We start from the raw sequence: 13,227 nt of genomic DNA on the forward strand, positions 1-13,227 counted from the left end.
AGTATAATGAAAGCCTAAAAACTATATTCACACAAACACACAGCAATGTCGACAAAACGGAAGAGATGCAAAGTGAAATATACTATTGCTGCCCATTGTACACATGCCTTATCCCAGCCTGGTATAAATGCTTAAGTAAAATGATGATTTGCGTATATACGAATTTGTGTGTGTGTGTATGTGTGTGTCTTCGCGTATGTGTATGTGTGTGTGTCTTCGTGTGTGTGTGTATATGTATCTTCGTGTGCGTGTGTCTTCGTGTGTGTGTGTATGTGTCTTCGCCTCGCGCGTGTGTGTGCGCATTACATGCAAATGAATGTTACTGAGGCAGGTAGAGAGCCATTTTGTTTTGAACAATGTGTTATTGATTTGTTTGCTGTTTGTAGTTTTCATAGATATTATAATTGTTGTACTTCACGCGAGTGCGCACATAAGCACGCACATACAGTCTTACATGCATATGTTCAGTCAAATAGCTGACAGTTACAGACACATATTATCCTCATTTGTTCAAAGTGGACATGAATTCTGGACGGATGCATATGACATTGAAAACAAAAAGAAAGGACATAAATATACCTCAGGAATTATCGTCCTCACCAGCGGTCACTGCCAGTGCGCACATAGGCATGTTCTTACAGTAATACATGAATATGTTTTCACATTACCCATGTGAGGTATATTATTCTCAGTTCTTCTTCGTGCAGAAGTACATGGTACATGGTGCAACCTCCAAGGTACAGACAATATTGTGGAATTTGGCTTTCTAAGTTAGAAGTATTTAACACAATAGAGCATATACAAGGTTTGATATGATGTTGCAAATTTATTTAGATTAGATATATTTTTCAGGCAACAAGCACATATTTTTCAATGCATAATCAGTTAGTTGCTGGTGTTACGGGTAGGACAGGACATGCTTACTATTTTCGCAAAACCTCATCCCTTAATCCATTCATATAATTTTCACCACTATTTTGGCTTTAACGCCCAATGGAATGTGTTTCGTTGGATAATTCAGACTGATTATTCACTGGCGTTGACATTATATCGTTACTTTTATATCATAGGCATATTAGCTGTAATTGTATCAGTGATAGTATATATGTGTGACGCCGCTTTTAACAGTATTCAAGTTATATTGCGGCGTGTCAACTTAATGTGGGAGGAAAGCCCGAAGTGATGCAGGTCTCAAGGGAAACCCACGAGCAAGGGTATGGTGCTGACAAACTTAGAAACATAATTGGAGCGAACCGGGATTCGAACCCACAATCATAGGTTTCTGTCGTGCCCAAGGGACGCAACCCTGCACAGCGAATCACGGCGCCGTAGACGACTGGGCCACCCGTTCCCCCTTTCCCAAGATAACTTGCTGATCTTAAACTATTTAAGTCTTGCTAAGTGTTGTGTGTATATGTGTTTCAGACCGGACTAACGCGGTCGTTATAGTGCTAGAAAGAGTCACCATGCTGCACAGTATACTGACCCGGAGCTGACCAGTCTTTGTTTTATCACCTAAATGGAAAGGGGCATGCTGGGTAACAAGTACCATCTTTAACGTCTCTTTATTAAATCGTGCCCGGAGATCAAACGACCCATCTTCCGCTCTCTAGGAAGACGCTTAATCCACAAGATCACAGGGGCAGTCTTTGTCTTTGAAATCATGCGCTGGAGGGTTGAATTATGGCGTGTAAAGTAGTCTGAACAGCTTTTATTCCAGGAGCTACCACGATGCGCAGGTGGTGCCGATAGCTTTACTATTTCCTTCTTGACTTCGCGATAGCCAGGACGAAGTTAACTTTTACAATTGATATCCACTCTGTCAAGTTATCTAAAGCTGGGAATACATCATAATACATTACTGTCACTCGAATTCTGTATTGGTTTACGCCACGCCCAACCATTTGAACTATACCGCGGAGGTCTGTAAATACTAGTAATTGAGGCTGGAACAGCCAATAGTTGATGGCATGTAATAGGACACAATCTGATTAAAAAAATATAATCACAATTGTTTCACATAATGTAATGATGTGATTGCTAGGTGTTACAATATCCCCGATTTGATGCAAGCAACATGCAATATACAATAACAAGAAGAGTGTGGGATCTAGTTAATAGTGTTTAACAGTCTCAAAGCATTTTCAACGTATTGTCAATGAGGGTTTGATTCATTCTAATAGCTCAGACTATTGTGATCCTCAATAGGCTGATATTCTGGGGCAATAATATAGGCAACATGATTTCCTACAGTACCATACATACAAGTTATAAGTACATAGGTACAGTGTACAGAGGGTCAGAGGATCTGCCCTTGTAGTGGAGCAGCTTGACTGCACTTGTGTGTTGGTGACTTCCTCGAGAATGGTATGAATGTCAACGCAACAGTACTGAGCCGTTAGCGTTGAATCCATATCAGCCGCAATTAGAGGCTATCCTACATACACCATGTGGGCTACGATGTACTGCACACAATTCAAGTGTATGATGTGTGATGCAGAGAGGGAACGGAGTACACAGAATGGACAAGGAAGCGCCAGTACAAGGCAGTGGATGTTGCAAAGAGAAAGTGTTTTGATAGGTATGTTACAAAAGCTAAGCGACAATACGCAGAAAAGGCTATAGATGATATAGTAAAGCTTTGCGATTCAGAAGTTGACTTTTAGAAGAACACTGGAAATTAGGTGACTGAGAATATACCATTTGAAGTTCAAGTATCGGATTGAACAATATCAAGTGAGGGGTTTAGAAGGAAGCATATTGGGCCCTCTTAAACTTTAATGTTAGTGAAGGCAGACATGAAGGCGACTGTGATGTTTGAGGTGAAGAATATACCGCGCTTAACACTGTTCTATACTCCACACTATTATACAGGCTCAGCATGGCACATCTTCAGGGTGTGACAAAATACCAGCAGAGGGGCTTAAAAATGAAAACTGTGTTAGTTTTATTCAGAAACTGTTTGACTTGTGCTTTCGTTTAGGGAAAATGCTCTTCGTGTGGGTAAAGGGTACAATTAACGCTGTACCAAAGAGTTCTACTGCAGTCCCAAGAGATTTGCTTTCGTACAAAGGTATTGCTTTGACACGCTCAACTTACATGATGCACTGCTGTGTCCTGAACAACCAACTTCCCAAACACGCTCAACTTAACGACCTCTTGTCTGACAGCCACAATGACTTTAGAAGCGGACGATCTTCTACAGAGCATGTGTCAACCTTACCCTCCATTATAGAAACCGGTCTTGAACAGTCAACTTTGTCACCTTCGTAGATTCCAAGAAAGCATATGACTGTATAGAAATAAATATTTTATGGAAAAAAAATAGGAAACATTGGTATTCATGGACTGTTTTATTGTGCAGTTTACATCACTATGTACGTATGTCAAAATAGGAAACATTGGTATTCATGGACTGTTTCATTATGCAGTTTACATCACTATGTACGTATGTCAAGTGTTATGTTGTATGCAAACGACAACATTTTAATCGCGGAAATGAAGGAAATATGAATCTAATACTAGATTGTCTTAATGTAGTGCCTGGAAAGTAAAATGACTATCAATGCACCAAAATCAAGATCAATCCACTTCAGAAATCCGTCTGTGCGCAGAACCACATGCATAATAAATTATTTGTGGAACAACGCCTATTGAAGTTGCCATCAGTTACAACCATTTAGTATTGCTAGTCACAGAACATTTAGATTATCAAGCATGGCACTAGGGCTCCTGATCTCCAAGTTTTAAATCCTCGGTGGCATGAAGTATAATACGTACACTAAACTGTACGACTCCATGGTGTGGTCTACAATCCAGCTCGGAGCAGAAGTCTTGGGAAACCATTACCTCTCGTGTATAAATGGAATTCAAAATAAGGCTGTGAAACTTTTATGGGCCTTAGACAATTTGCTCCAACTAATTTTGAATCAGGAGACTTGGGAAGGGTACCTTTAACAATACGACAGTTGGAGCCCGTACCTAAGTTATATGAACGCATTATCTCTCTTCAACACAGAATACGAAGGAAAGGTTTTATGTGGGTCAACAGACGTGATGGATAAGAAGAGAAACTGGATTCGTACAGTTCATTCCAAGTATAAAGACTTAGTACTGGAAGCTTCATTTCAACGGATTATGGTTTTCATTATCGTCATATTAGTAAACAAGTAAGAGAAAGTATTTGAGAAGTACAAAAGAGACTTTACTGCATCAGTAAACCAAGTTAACAGTTAAAGGGGTAACGGAGGAAACAAACTACGTCTGTACAACCAGTTGACGAGCGAACACAGTGTGGAGCATTTCAACCAATTTGCAATGTCTACATTAAATGGTAAATAGCCAGCAGTTTTTAGGAGCTGGATGGCTCCTATTCGATTGGAAACTGGACGGTATACAAACAAACGGTTATTACACTGCCCAATGTATAATGGTGTTCGCCAGTGTTTACTTAATATATGTAATGAAGTGTGGTGAAATTAAAGCAATTAAAGTGATGTTGTTAAAGTTCTTATTAATATTTAGGAGATCGGTCTTTTTCAAATATGCTTTGTACATACCTTCAGTCTCTCATAACCCAAAAGGAGTGGCTCAATTTTATGGCACATTATATAATATATATAAGTAAAAATAAGGTGAGAATCAAATAAACTAACTGCATGTCTGTCTGTCTGTCTGTCTGCAAAACCCTGAATTAAGTTTTAATCCACCCTCATCTAAATCAAATCGTCAAACATTGGCATAATGTACATTTTCTCTCCTTTATAAAAAAAACAGTCAATCATCTCCGATTTTCAACAATTGACCTGTGATTTTAGCAGTTCTGAAGCGTGTTAGATATATACGTAGGTTAGAGGGTTATAATGTCAATTATGGCTCCAAGGAAGGTATCTCTTTATAAATATAAGTAATATCCTTTGATGAATTCACTTTGGAAGGTCTCCTATTTTGAACAAACGGTTCAATCAAAACTGTTGCAATCATGACAAACAAGAGATATCATTTGTGAAATCATTCAGAAATGGGAAGTTGTCGTCTTGATTACATTGGGTAAATGAAACATTAATTTCCAAACACTATCTGAGGAGTCATCAGATGATGGTAATTTACACCAGTACGAGATTTAGTGAACATGTTCAGTGAATTATAATTAAGGTAGGCCTACATGTTTAATACATTTTAAATGTACATGTTCCAAGAGTATTGGTTTCTCAAAGCCCACTATTTCTGAATCATCTAGCAATATGGAATGAACCAGTTGGTTCAAATTTATTTAATCTGAAAATCGATAAGCATTTCTAACAGCCTATTGTGTTTGTAACAATTTATACATAGTCCTCGATGCCTGATCTGTCAGTCTATTCTGAGCTTTACACATTCTTCGGGTGTCTGACACAAAAAACACATGCCTTATTTGCTGACAATATTACATCCTTTTGACTTATTGATTACATTATTCTTCAAATACAGCTAAACATTTTCTCAGACGATCTGAAGTTTAATCCTTCAGCATATCAAACCATATAATATCACTATAGTTTTAGTACAGACCAAGTGAATTCAATAATAATGTTATTTAGACTTTGAACAAAATGTTTACCTTATTGTACACCAATACAAAACAATTATGTGAAACATGCGTTATCTGGTAGAGTAAAAGTGTCTCAGCGCATTCAGAATAACCACATTGTAAATTGTTGAGTAGTTATTCCTGATCCCGGCTTGCGCTTCGCTGACAGAAAACGATCAGAGAAAGGTTGTACATGTAGCCAGTTAGTCAATACAGACGGGAACAAATTAACCAGAAAGTAAAAGAAATATAAATTTTACTGACTTTTACGTCTCTCATAACTCAATAAGAGTGGCTCAATACACTGTATGTATAATGTATTATAATTTTGTATTTTTAAGGACTGTATGGAGGTGAGACGAGAATAAAGTTTCTGTCTGTCTGCCCCTCAATGCCAGGTTCAGCTTAACAGCTTTACTTTTTATTGATTGGCTTGATTTAAGCTACAAGCCAGGATTCAATGGGAGAAAGCAATTGTCAAGGATTAGGTTGACATATGTTACACCAACAGGAAATATTATATGGGCAGAAGTGTTGATGTATTCGTTGTATATAAAGTCAAAACTACACACGCTTCATAGGTATACAAATACGGTCAATACATGTGCACAGTACAATGTACAAGTCTGTAGAATTACAGGAGTGGCAGAAGGGCCAGCTGTTTGGTATGTACCTTTAACTTGCAGGATATATGCTCAATCGGACATGTCGTACAAAAAACACATACAAGGTGTGACATTATCCTGCAGGATATATGCTTATTCGGACATACTGTACAAAATATAACACATACAAGGTGTGACAGTATCCTGCAATATATAGGCTTATTTGGGCAAGCCGTACAAAATAAGTCGCATACAAGGTGTTACATTATCCTGCAGGATATACGTTCATTTGGGCAAGCCGTACAAAAAAAAAACACATACAAGGTGTGACATTATCCTGCAGGATATATGCTTATTCGGACATACTGTACAAAATATAACACATACAAGGTGTGACAGTATCCTGCAATATATAGGCTTATTTGGGCAAGCCGTACAAAATAAGTCGCATACAAGGTGTTACATTATCCTGCAGGATATACGTTCATTTGGGCAAGCCGTACAAAAAAAAAACACATACAAGGTGTGACATTATCCTGCAGGATATATGCTTATTCGGACATACTGTACAAAATATAACACATACAAGGTGTGACATTATCCTGCAATATATAGGCTTATTTGGGCAAGCTGTACAAAATATAACACATACAAGGTGTGACATTATCCTGCAATATATAGGCTTATTTGGGTAAGCTGTACAAAATATAACACATACAAGGTGTGACAGTATCCTGCAATATATAGGCTTATTTGGGCAAGCCGTACAAAATATAACACATTCATGGTGTGACAGTATCCTGCAATATATAGGCTTATTTGGGCAAGCTGTACAAAATATAACATATACAAGGTGTGACAGTATCCTGCAATATATAGGCTTATTTGGGCAAGCCGTACAAAATATAACACATACAAGGTGTGACAGTATCCTGCAATATATAGGCTTATTTGGGCAAGCTGTACAAAATATAACACATACAAGGTGTGACAGCATCCTGCAATACATATGCTTATTTGGGCAAGCTGTACAAAATATAACACATACAAGGTGTGACAGTATCCTGCAATATATAGGCTTATTTGGGCAAGCTGTACAAAATATAACACATACAAGGTGTGACAGCATCCTGCAATACATATGCTTATTTGGGCAAGCTGTACAAAATATAACACATTCAATGTGTGACAGTATCCTGCAATATATAGGCTTATTTGGGCAAGCTGTACAAAATATAACACATACAAGGTGTGACAGTATCCTGCAATATATAGGCTTATTTGGGCAAGCCGTACAAAATATAACACATACAAGGTGTGACAGCATCCTGCAATATATAGGCTTATTTGGGCAAGCTGTACAAAATATAACACATACAAGGTGTGACATTATCCTGCAATACATATGCTTATTTGGGCAAGCTGTACAAAATATAACACATACAAGGTGTGACAGCATCCTGCAATATATAGGCTTATTTGGGCAAGCTGTACAAAATATAACACATACAAGGTGTGACAGCATCCTGCAATACATAGGCTTATTTGGGCAAGCTGTACAAAATATAACACATACAAGGTGTGACAGCATCCTGCAATATATAGGCTTATTTGGGCAAGCTGTACAAAATATAACACATACAAGGTGTGACAGTATCCTGCATTATATAGGCTTATTTGGGTAAGCCGTACAAGCTGTACAAAATATAACACATACAAGGTGTGACAGTATCCTGCAATATATAGGCTTATTTGGGCAAGCTGTACAAAATATAACACATACAAGGTGTGACAGTATCCTGCAATATATAGGCTTATTTGGGCAAGCTGTACAAAATATAACACATACAAGGTGTGACAGCATCCTGCAATATATAGGCTTATTTGGGCAAGCTGTACAAAATATAACACATACAAGGTGTGACAGTATCCTGCAATATATAGGCTTATTTGGGCAAGCTGTACAAAATATAACACATGCAAGGTGTGACAGTATCCTGCAATATTTAGGCTTATTTGGGCAAGCTGTACAAAATATAACACATTCAAGGTGTGACATTATCCTGCAGGATATATGCTTATTCGGGCATGCTGTACAAAATAAAACACATACAATGTGTGACATTATCCTGCAGGATATACGCTCATTCGGGCACAGTATCCTGCAGGATATACACTTATTTGGGCAAGCTGTACAATATAAAAACAGTATACTACAGGATATACGCTAAGTCAGGGGCGGGTCAAGAGGGATATCATAGTATCAAGAAATAACTATAAAATAACTGCCACTACTGTTTACCATCTACAAAATGGTTCTTTTTCTGTCTGAAAATGTATTTCAGGGATGCACCTCCTGATGTTATCGGATTTTGAAATGCATTCCTGAAGGCGATATCAGTTGTGTTTCAAGTTGTTCCACATAAGCATTGAACAGTGTAAAGGATATTTGGGAGATAAACAATGTTGAGCTAGGTTACCTGTAGATTTAACCGCGCTAATTAGATTTTGGAACCGAACGCGCAGCATTGAAAACACAGTATGTTTATCACCATTCTACCATGACTAAATAAACCGCGAACTCTTTTGTTGAGTCCAATGTTTTGAGTGGGTTGTCTATCTGAATTACGGAATTACTGACAACAGGCTGTAAGCCAAATATGGCACTGTATATGTTCAAGCAGTTTGTTTACACTGTTATACTTCACTCGAATATATGACATGCATTAAAAGCATATATGCACTAAAACTTTGTAAGCTAACATGACGTGGGCATCCCTAAAGAAAACTGACCAAACTTTGAACGTCATTCGTTCTACACCGCACGTCACCATTATCACGTCATATCGCTCATTGTGACGCAAAAGATATGACGCCACAGTCGTGTATAGTACAGCACCAAATTCCATTTGTACTCTGTAATTGTAGGTATAACGATTTAAATATGCTACCAACAATGACTGCAAAAAAGTATTTTTCTATAATTATTAGCTAACGCGGTGATGCGGCCGTCAAATCAGCTATTTCAGAGGGGGTTTATTGTGATTTAATAGCGAGAATCGAGTAATTTCTAAATTCATGGTAGAATAACTGTTATCTTATAGGTGTGGATTATTATCAGACAATATTCTATGATGTTGTCACTGTACATGACCCCATAAACAAGGGTATCAGTTACAAGCGAACTATACAAAGAAAAGTTTTAAGTTGTATTTCGGTGTGACTGATGACTTCATTTAGGAGATAATAAACATACCGTGTTTTCAGTTTTGCAAGATTAAATTGAATTTGGACCCTAACATGCTGCGTTATGTCAATTCAACCATGACAAAATAAAACGAGAACTCTTTGTTCTAAGCAAAGACATTGAGTGAAGCGGCTTTGGTTGAGTCCATTGTTTTGAGTGGGTTGTCAATCTGAAATACGGAAACCCGGATAATGAAATAAATATGGCGTTATATTTGCACAAACAGTTTTTGACACATCGTAATACATGTACGTCACTCGCCTATTTGCCAGGCGCTGAAAGTATGCAACACACAGTATTTTGTGACCCAGTTACTCGAACACAACTTTAAAACATACTTTTACAAGGGTTGCTCCATAGATTATGTCTAAAGATCTTAACTGGAAACATATGTATACACAAAATATAAGTACTAAGCATGTTACACTTCTGGATTTCCAATATAGATTCATTCACATTATTATGCTAAAAGAACCCCTGAGAATGAAGTTAGTCAGTACAAATAAATCCTCGTTTTGTAAGATGGAAGGAGTAGGTATTCTTCATGTCTTCTATGAATAGAACATTGTCAATCAGATGATGGTACTGCAAAACGTCTAAACTACCTCTCATCACAAACAATCAGTTTCAACTTCAGAACTATATATTTTGGTCGTGAATTCTTCACTCCTCAACCACATCATTCTAGCCAGCAGGAAGTATATAAACCGAGGTAGTAAAATCGGTTCTAAACATTTAATTTGATGTGTGATTTTAAGAAAACACTTAATATATCTTTCACTAAACTATTTTCAAAAGAAAAATGAAGCCGATGGCAGTTTTAATAAAATGTGAAGGCAACTACCAAACATGTTGAGAATATATGGTTAGAACCAGATTAAACAGCTACACATGTTCCCAGAAATGTCATTTTAAGAAAGAGTGTGAGTGTGTTTTTGTGCGTGCGTGCGTGCGTGCGTGCGTGCGTGCGTGCGTGCGTGCGTGCGTGCGTGCGTGTTTGTTGGGGTGGGTGGAACTGTGACGGGAACAGTCGCGTAAACTTTCACACGTGCTTATGATGTACTAAGAGACTGAATGCTGCGAGCTACATGTTGCTCAGACGCCTGTCTGCAGCTAAAACGTATATTTGACAGCTTTTCTGCTTTGAAAACATGCGCTACAATTGTGGTTCATAATGTAATGTGAGCAGCTTTTATTCCTTGAGCCACCACTGTACGGAGGTGGTACGGGGAGCCATACTATTGCTGTCTTGACCTCACGATAGGCAGGACGAAGCGACCTATCACAAATGATATCCACTGTGTCAGGTCAGCATTCCTAGACACCAGGAGGTCAAACACTCTTTGATGGCCTCGAAGAGCTGCGAACACAACTGGAGTCCAACCTCTATGCCCACCTACGTTGATGTTAGAATGTGACAAGAGATGTTGCACTATGGCTGTGTTACCACCAGCACAGGCAAGATGGAGTAAGCTATTACCATGGTCATCCCGCAGTGTCAGGTCAGCCTTCTTTGATACGAGGAAATCAAACACACTTTGTTGTCCTTCACCAGCTGCTGTCATGACTGGTGTACGCCCATCCTGTCCTCTACTATTGATGTTAGATTCTGACACAACATGTTGTACGATAGCTGTGTTACCACCAGCACAGGCAAGATGGAGTAAGCTATTACCATGGTCATCCCGCAGTGTCAGGTCAGCCTTCTTTGATACGAGGAAATCAAACACACTTTGTTGTCCTTCAACAGCTGCTGTCATGACTGGTGTACGTCCATGATGTCCTCTAGTATTGATGTTAGAGGATGACACAACATGTTGTACTATTGCTGTGTTACCTCCAATACAGGCAATATGGGGTAAGCTATTACCATCGTCATCCAGCAGTGTCAGGTCAGCCTTCTCTGATACGAGGAAATCAAACACACTTTGTTGTCCTTCACCAGCTGCTGTCATGACTGGTGTACGCCCATCCTGTCCTCTACTATTGATGTTAGATTCTGACACAACATGTTGTACGATAGCTGTGTTACCTCCTAAACAGGCATAGTGAAGTAAACTGCAACGTTGGTTATCCAGCAGTGACAGGTCAGCCTTCTTTGATACGAGGAGATCAAACACACTTTGGAGTCCTGAAGCAGCTGCTACCATTACAGGTGTACGTCCATCCTGTCCTCTACTATTGATGTTATATTCTGACACAACATGTTGTACGATAGCTGTGTTACCACCAGCACAGGCGAAATGAAGAAAACTATAACCATTGCCATCCAGTAGTGTCAGGTCAGCCTTCTTTGATACCAGGAAATCAAACACACTTTGGTGTCCTTTACAAGCTGCTTCCATGACTGGTGTACGTCCATCCTGTCCTCTACTATTGATGTTAGATTCTGACACCACATGCTGTACGATAGCTGTGTTACCACCAGCACAGGCTAAATGAAGTAAACTGTCACTGCGGTCATCCAGCAGTGTCAGATCAGCCTTCTCTGATACCAGGAGATCAAACACACTTTTGTGTCCTTTACAAGCTGCTTCCATGACTGGTGTACGTCTATCCTGTCCTCTACTATTGATGTTAGATTCTGACACAACATGTTGTACGATAGCTGTGTTACCACCAGCACAGGCTAAATGAAGTAAACTGTCACCATGGTCATCCAGTAGTGTCAGGTCAGCCTTCTTTGACACGAGGAGATCAAACACACTTTGGTGTCCTTTACAAGCTGCTTCCATGACTGGTGTACGTCCAACTCGTCCTCTAGTATTGACAATAGAGGGTGACACCACATGCTGTACGATAGCTGTGTTACCACCAGCACAGGCTAAATGAAGTAAACTGTCACCGCGGTCATCCAGCAGTGTCAGATCAGCCTTCTCTGATACCAGGAGATCAAACACACTTTTGTGTCCTTTACAAGCTGCTTCCATGACTGGTGTACGTCCATTCTGTCCTCTACTATTGACGTTAGAGGGTGACACAACATGTTGTACTATAGCTGTGTTACCACCAGCACAGGCTAAATGAAGTAAACTGTCACCATGGATATCCAAAAGTGTCAGGTCAGCCTTCTTTGATACGAGATCAAACACACTTTGGAGTCCTGCTGCAGCTGCTACCATAACTGGTGTAAATCCATCATGTCCTTTAGTATTGATGTTAGAAGATGACAAGACATGTTGCACTATAGCTGTGTTACCTCCAATACAGGCATGATGAAGTAAACTATAACCATCGTCATCCACCAGTGTCAGGTCAGCCTTGTTTGATACGAGGAGATCAAACACACCTTGTTCTCCTATTGCAGCTGTTGTCATTACAGGTGTATGTCCATAACGTCCTCTAGTGTTGATGTTAGAAGCTGACACAACATGTTGTACAATAGATGTGTTACCACCTTGACAGGCTAAATGAAGTAAACTGTCATCCTGTTCATCCAGCAGAGTCAAGTCAGCCTTGTTTGATACGAGGAGATCAAACACACTTTTGTGTCCTTTACAAGCTGCTACCATGACTGGTGTATGTCCATGAAGTCCTCTAGTATTGATGTTAGAGGGTGACAAGACATGTTGTACTATAGCTGTGTTACCTCCAATACAGGCAAGATGGAGTAAGCTATAACCATGGTCATCCACCAGTGTCAGGTCAGCCTTCACTGATACGGGGAGATCAATCACACTTTGTTCTCCCATTGCAGCTGTTGTCATTACAGGTGCATGTCCATTACGTCCTCTAGTGTTGATGTAAGAGGGTGAAACAACATGTTGTACAATAGCTGTGTTATCACCTCGACAGGCTAAATGAAG

At 39.3% G+C, this 13,227-nt stretch overlaps 1 protein-coding gene across 1 annotated transcript in view; it reads right to left on the reverse strand.

Annotated features, from left to right (window-relative positions):
• Positions 1 to 10,659: 10,659 nt before the first annotated feature.
• LOC139450049 (serine/threonine-protein phosphatase 6 regulatory ankyrin repeat subunit B-like) overlaps positions 10,660 to 13,227 on the reverse strand; it is a 42,382-nt gene continuing 39,814 nt past the window's right edge. The window contains exons 5-6 of the mRNA XM_071231683.1: positions 11,652 to 12,407; positions 10,660 to 11,456 (exon numbers count right to left, since the gene is read on the reverse strand). Coding sequence (XP_071087784.1) covers positions 10,660 to 11,456; positions 11,652 to 12,407 — 1,553 coding nt within the window. The remainder of the gene's footprint in view (positions 11,457 to 11,651; positions 12,408 to 13,227) is intronic.

Source organism: Haliotis cracherodii, unplaced genomic scaffold (assembly GCF_022045235.1).
Source record: "Haliotis cracherodii isolate W230 unplaced genomic scaffold, xgHalCrac1.p SCAF_8, whole genome shotgun sequence".
In the NCBI taxonomy this organism is placed as follows: Eukaryota; Metazoa; Mollusca; class Gastropoda; order Lepetellida; family Haliotidae; genus Haliotis; species Haliotis cracherodii.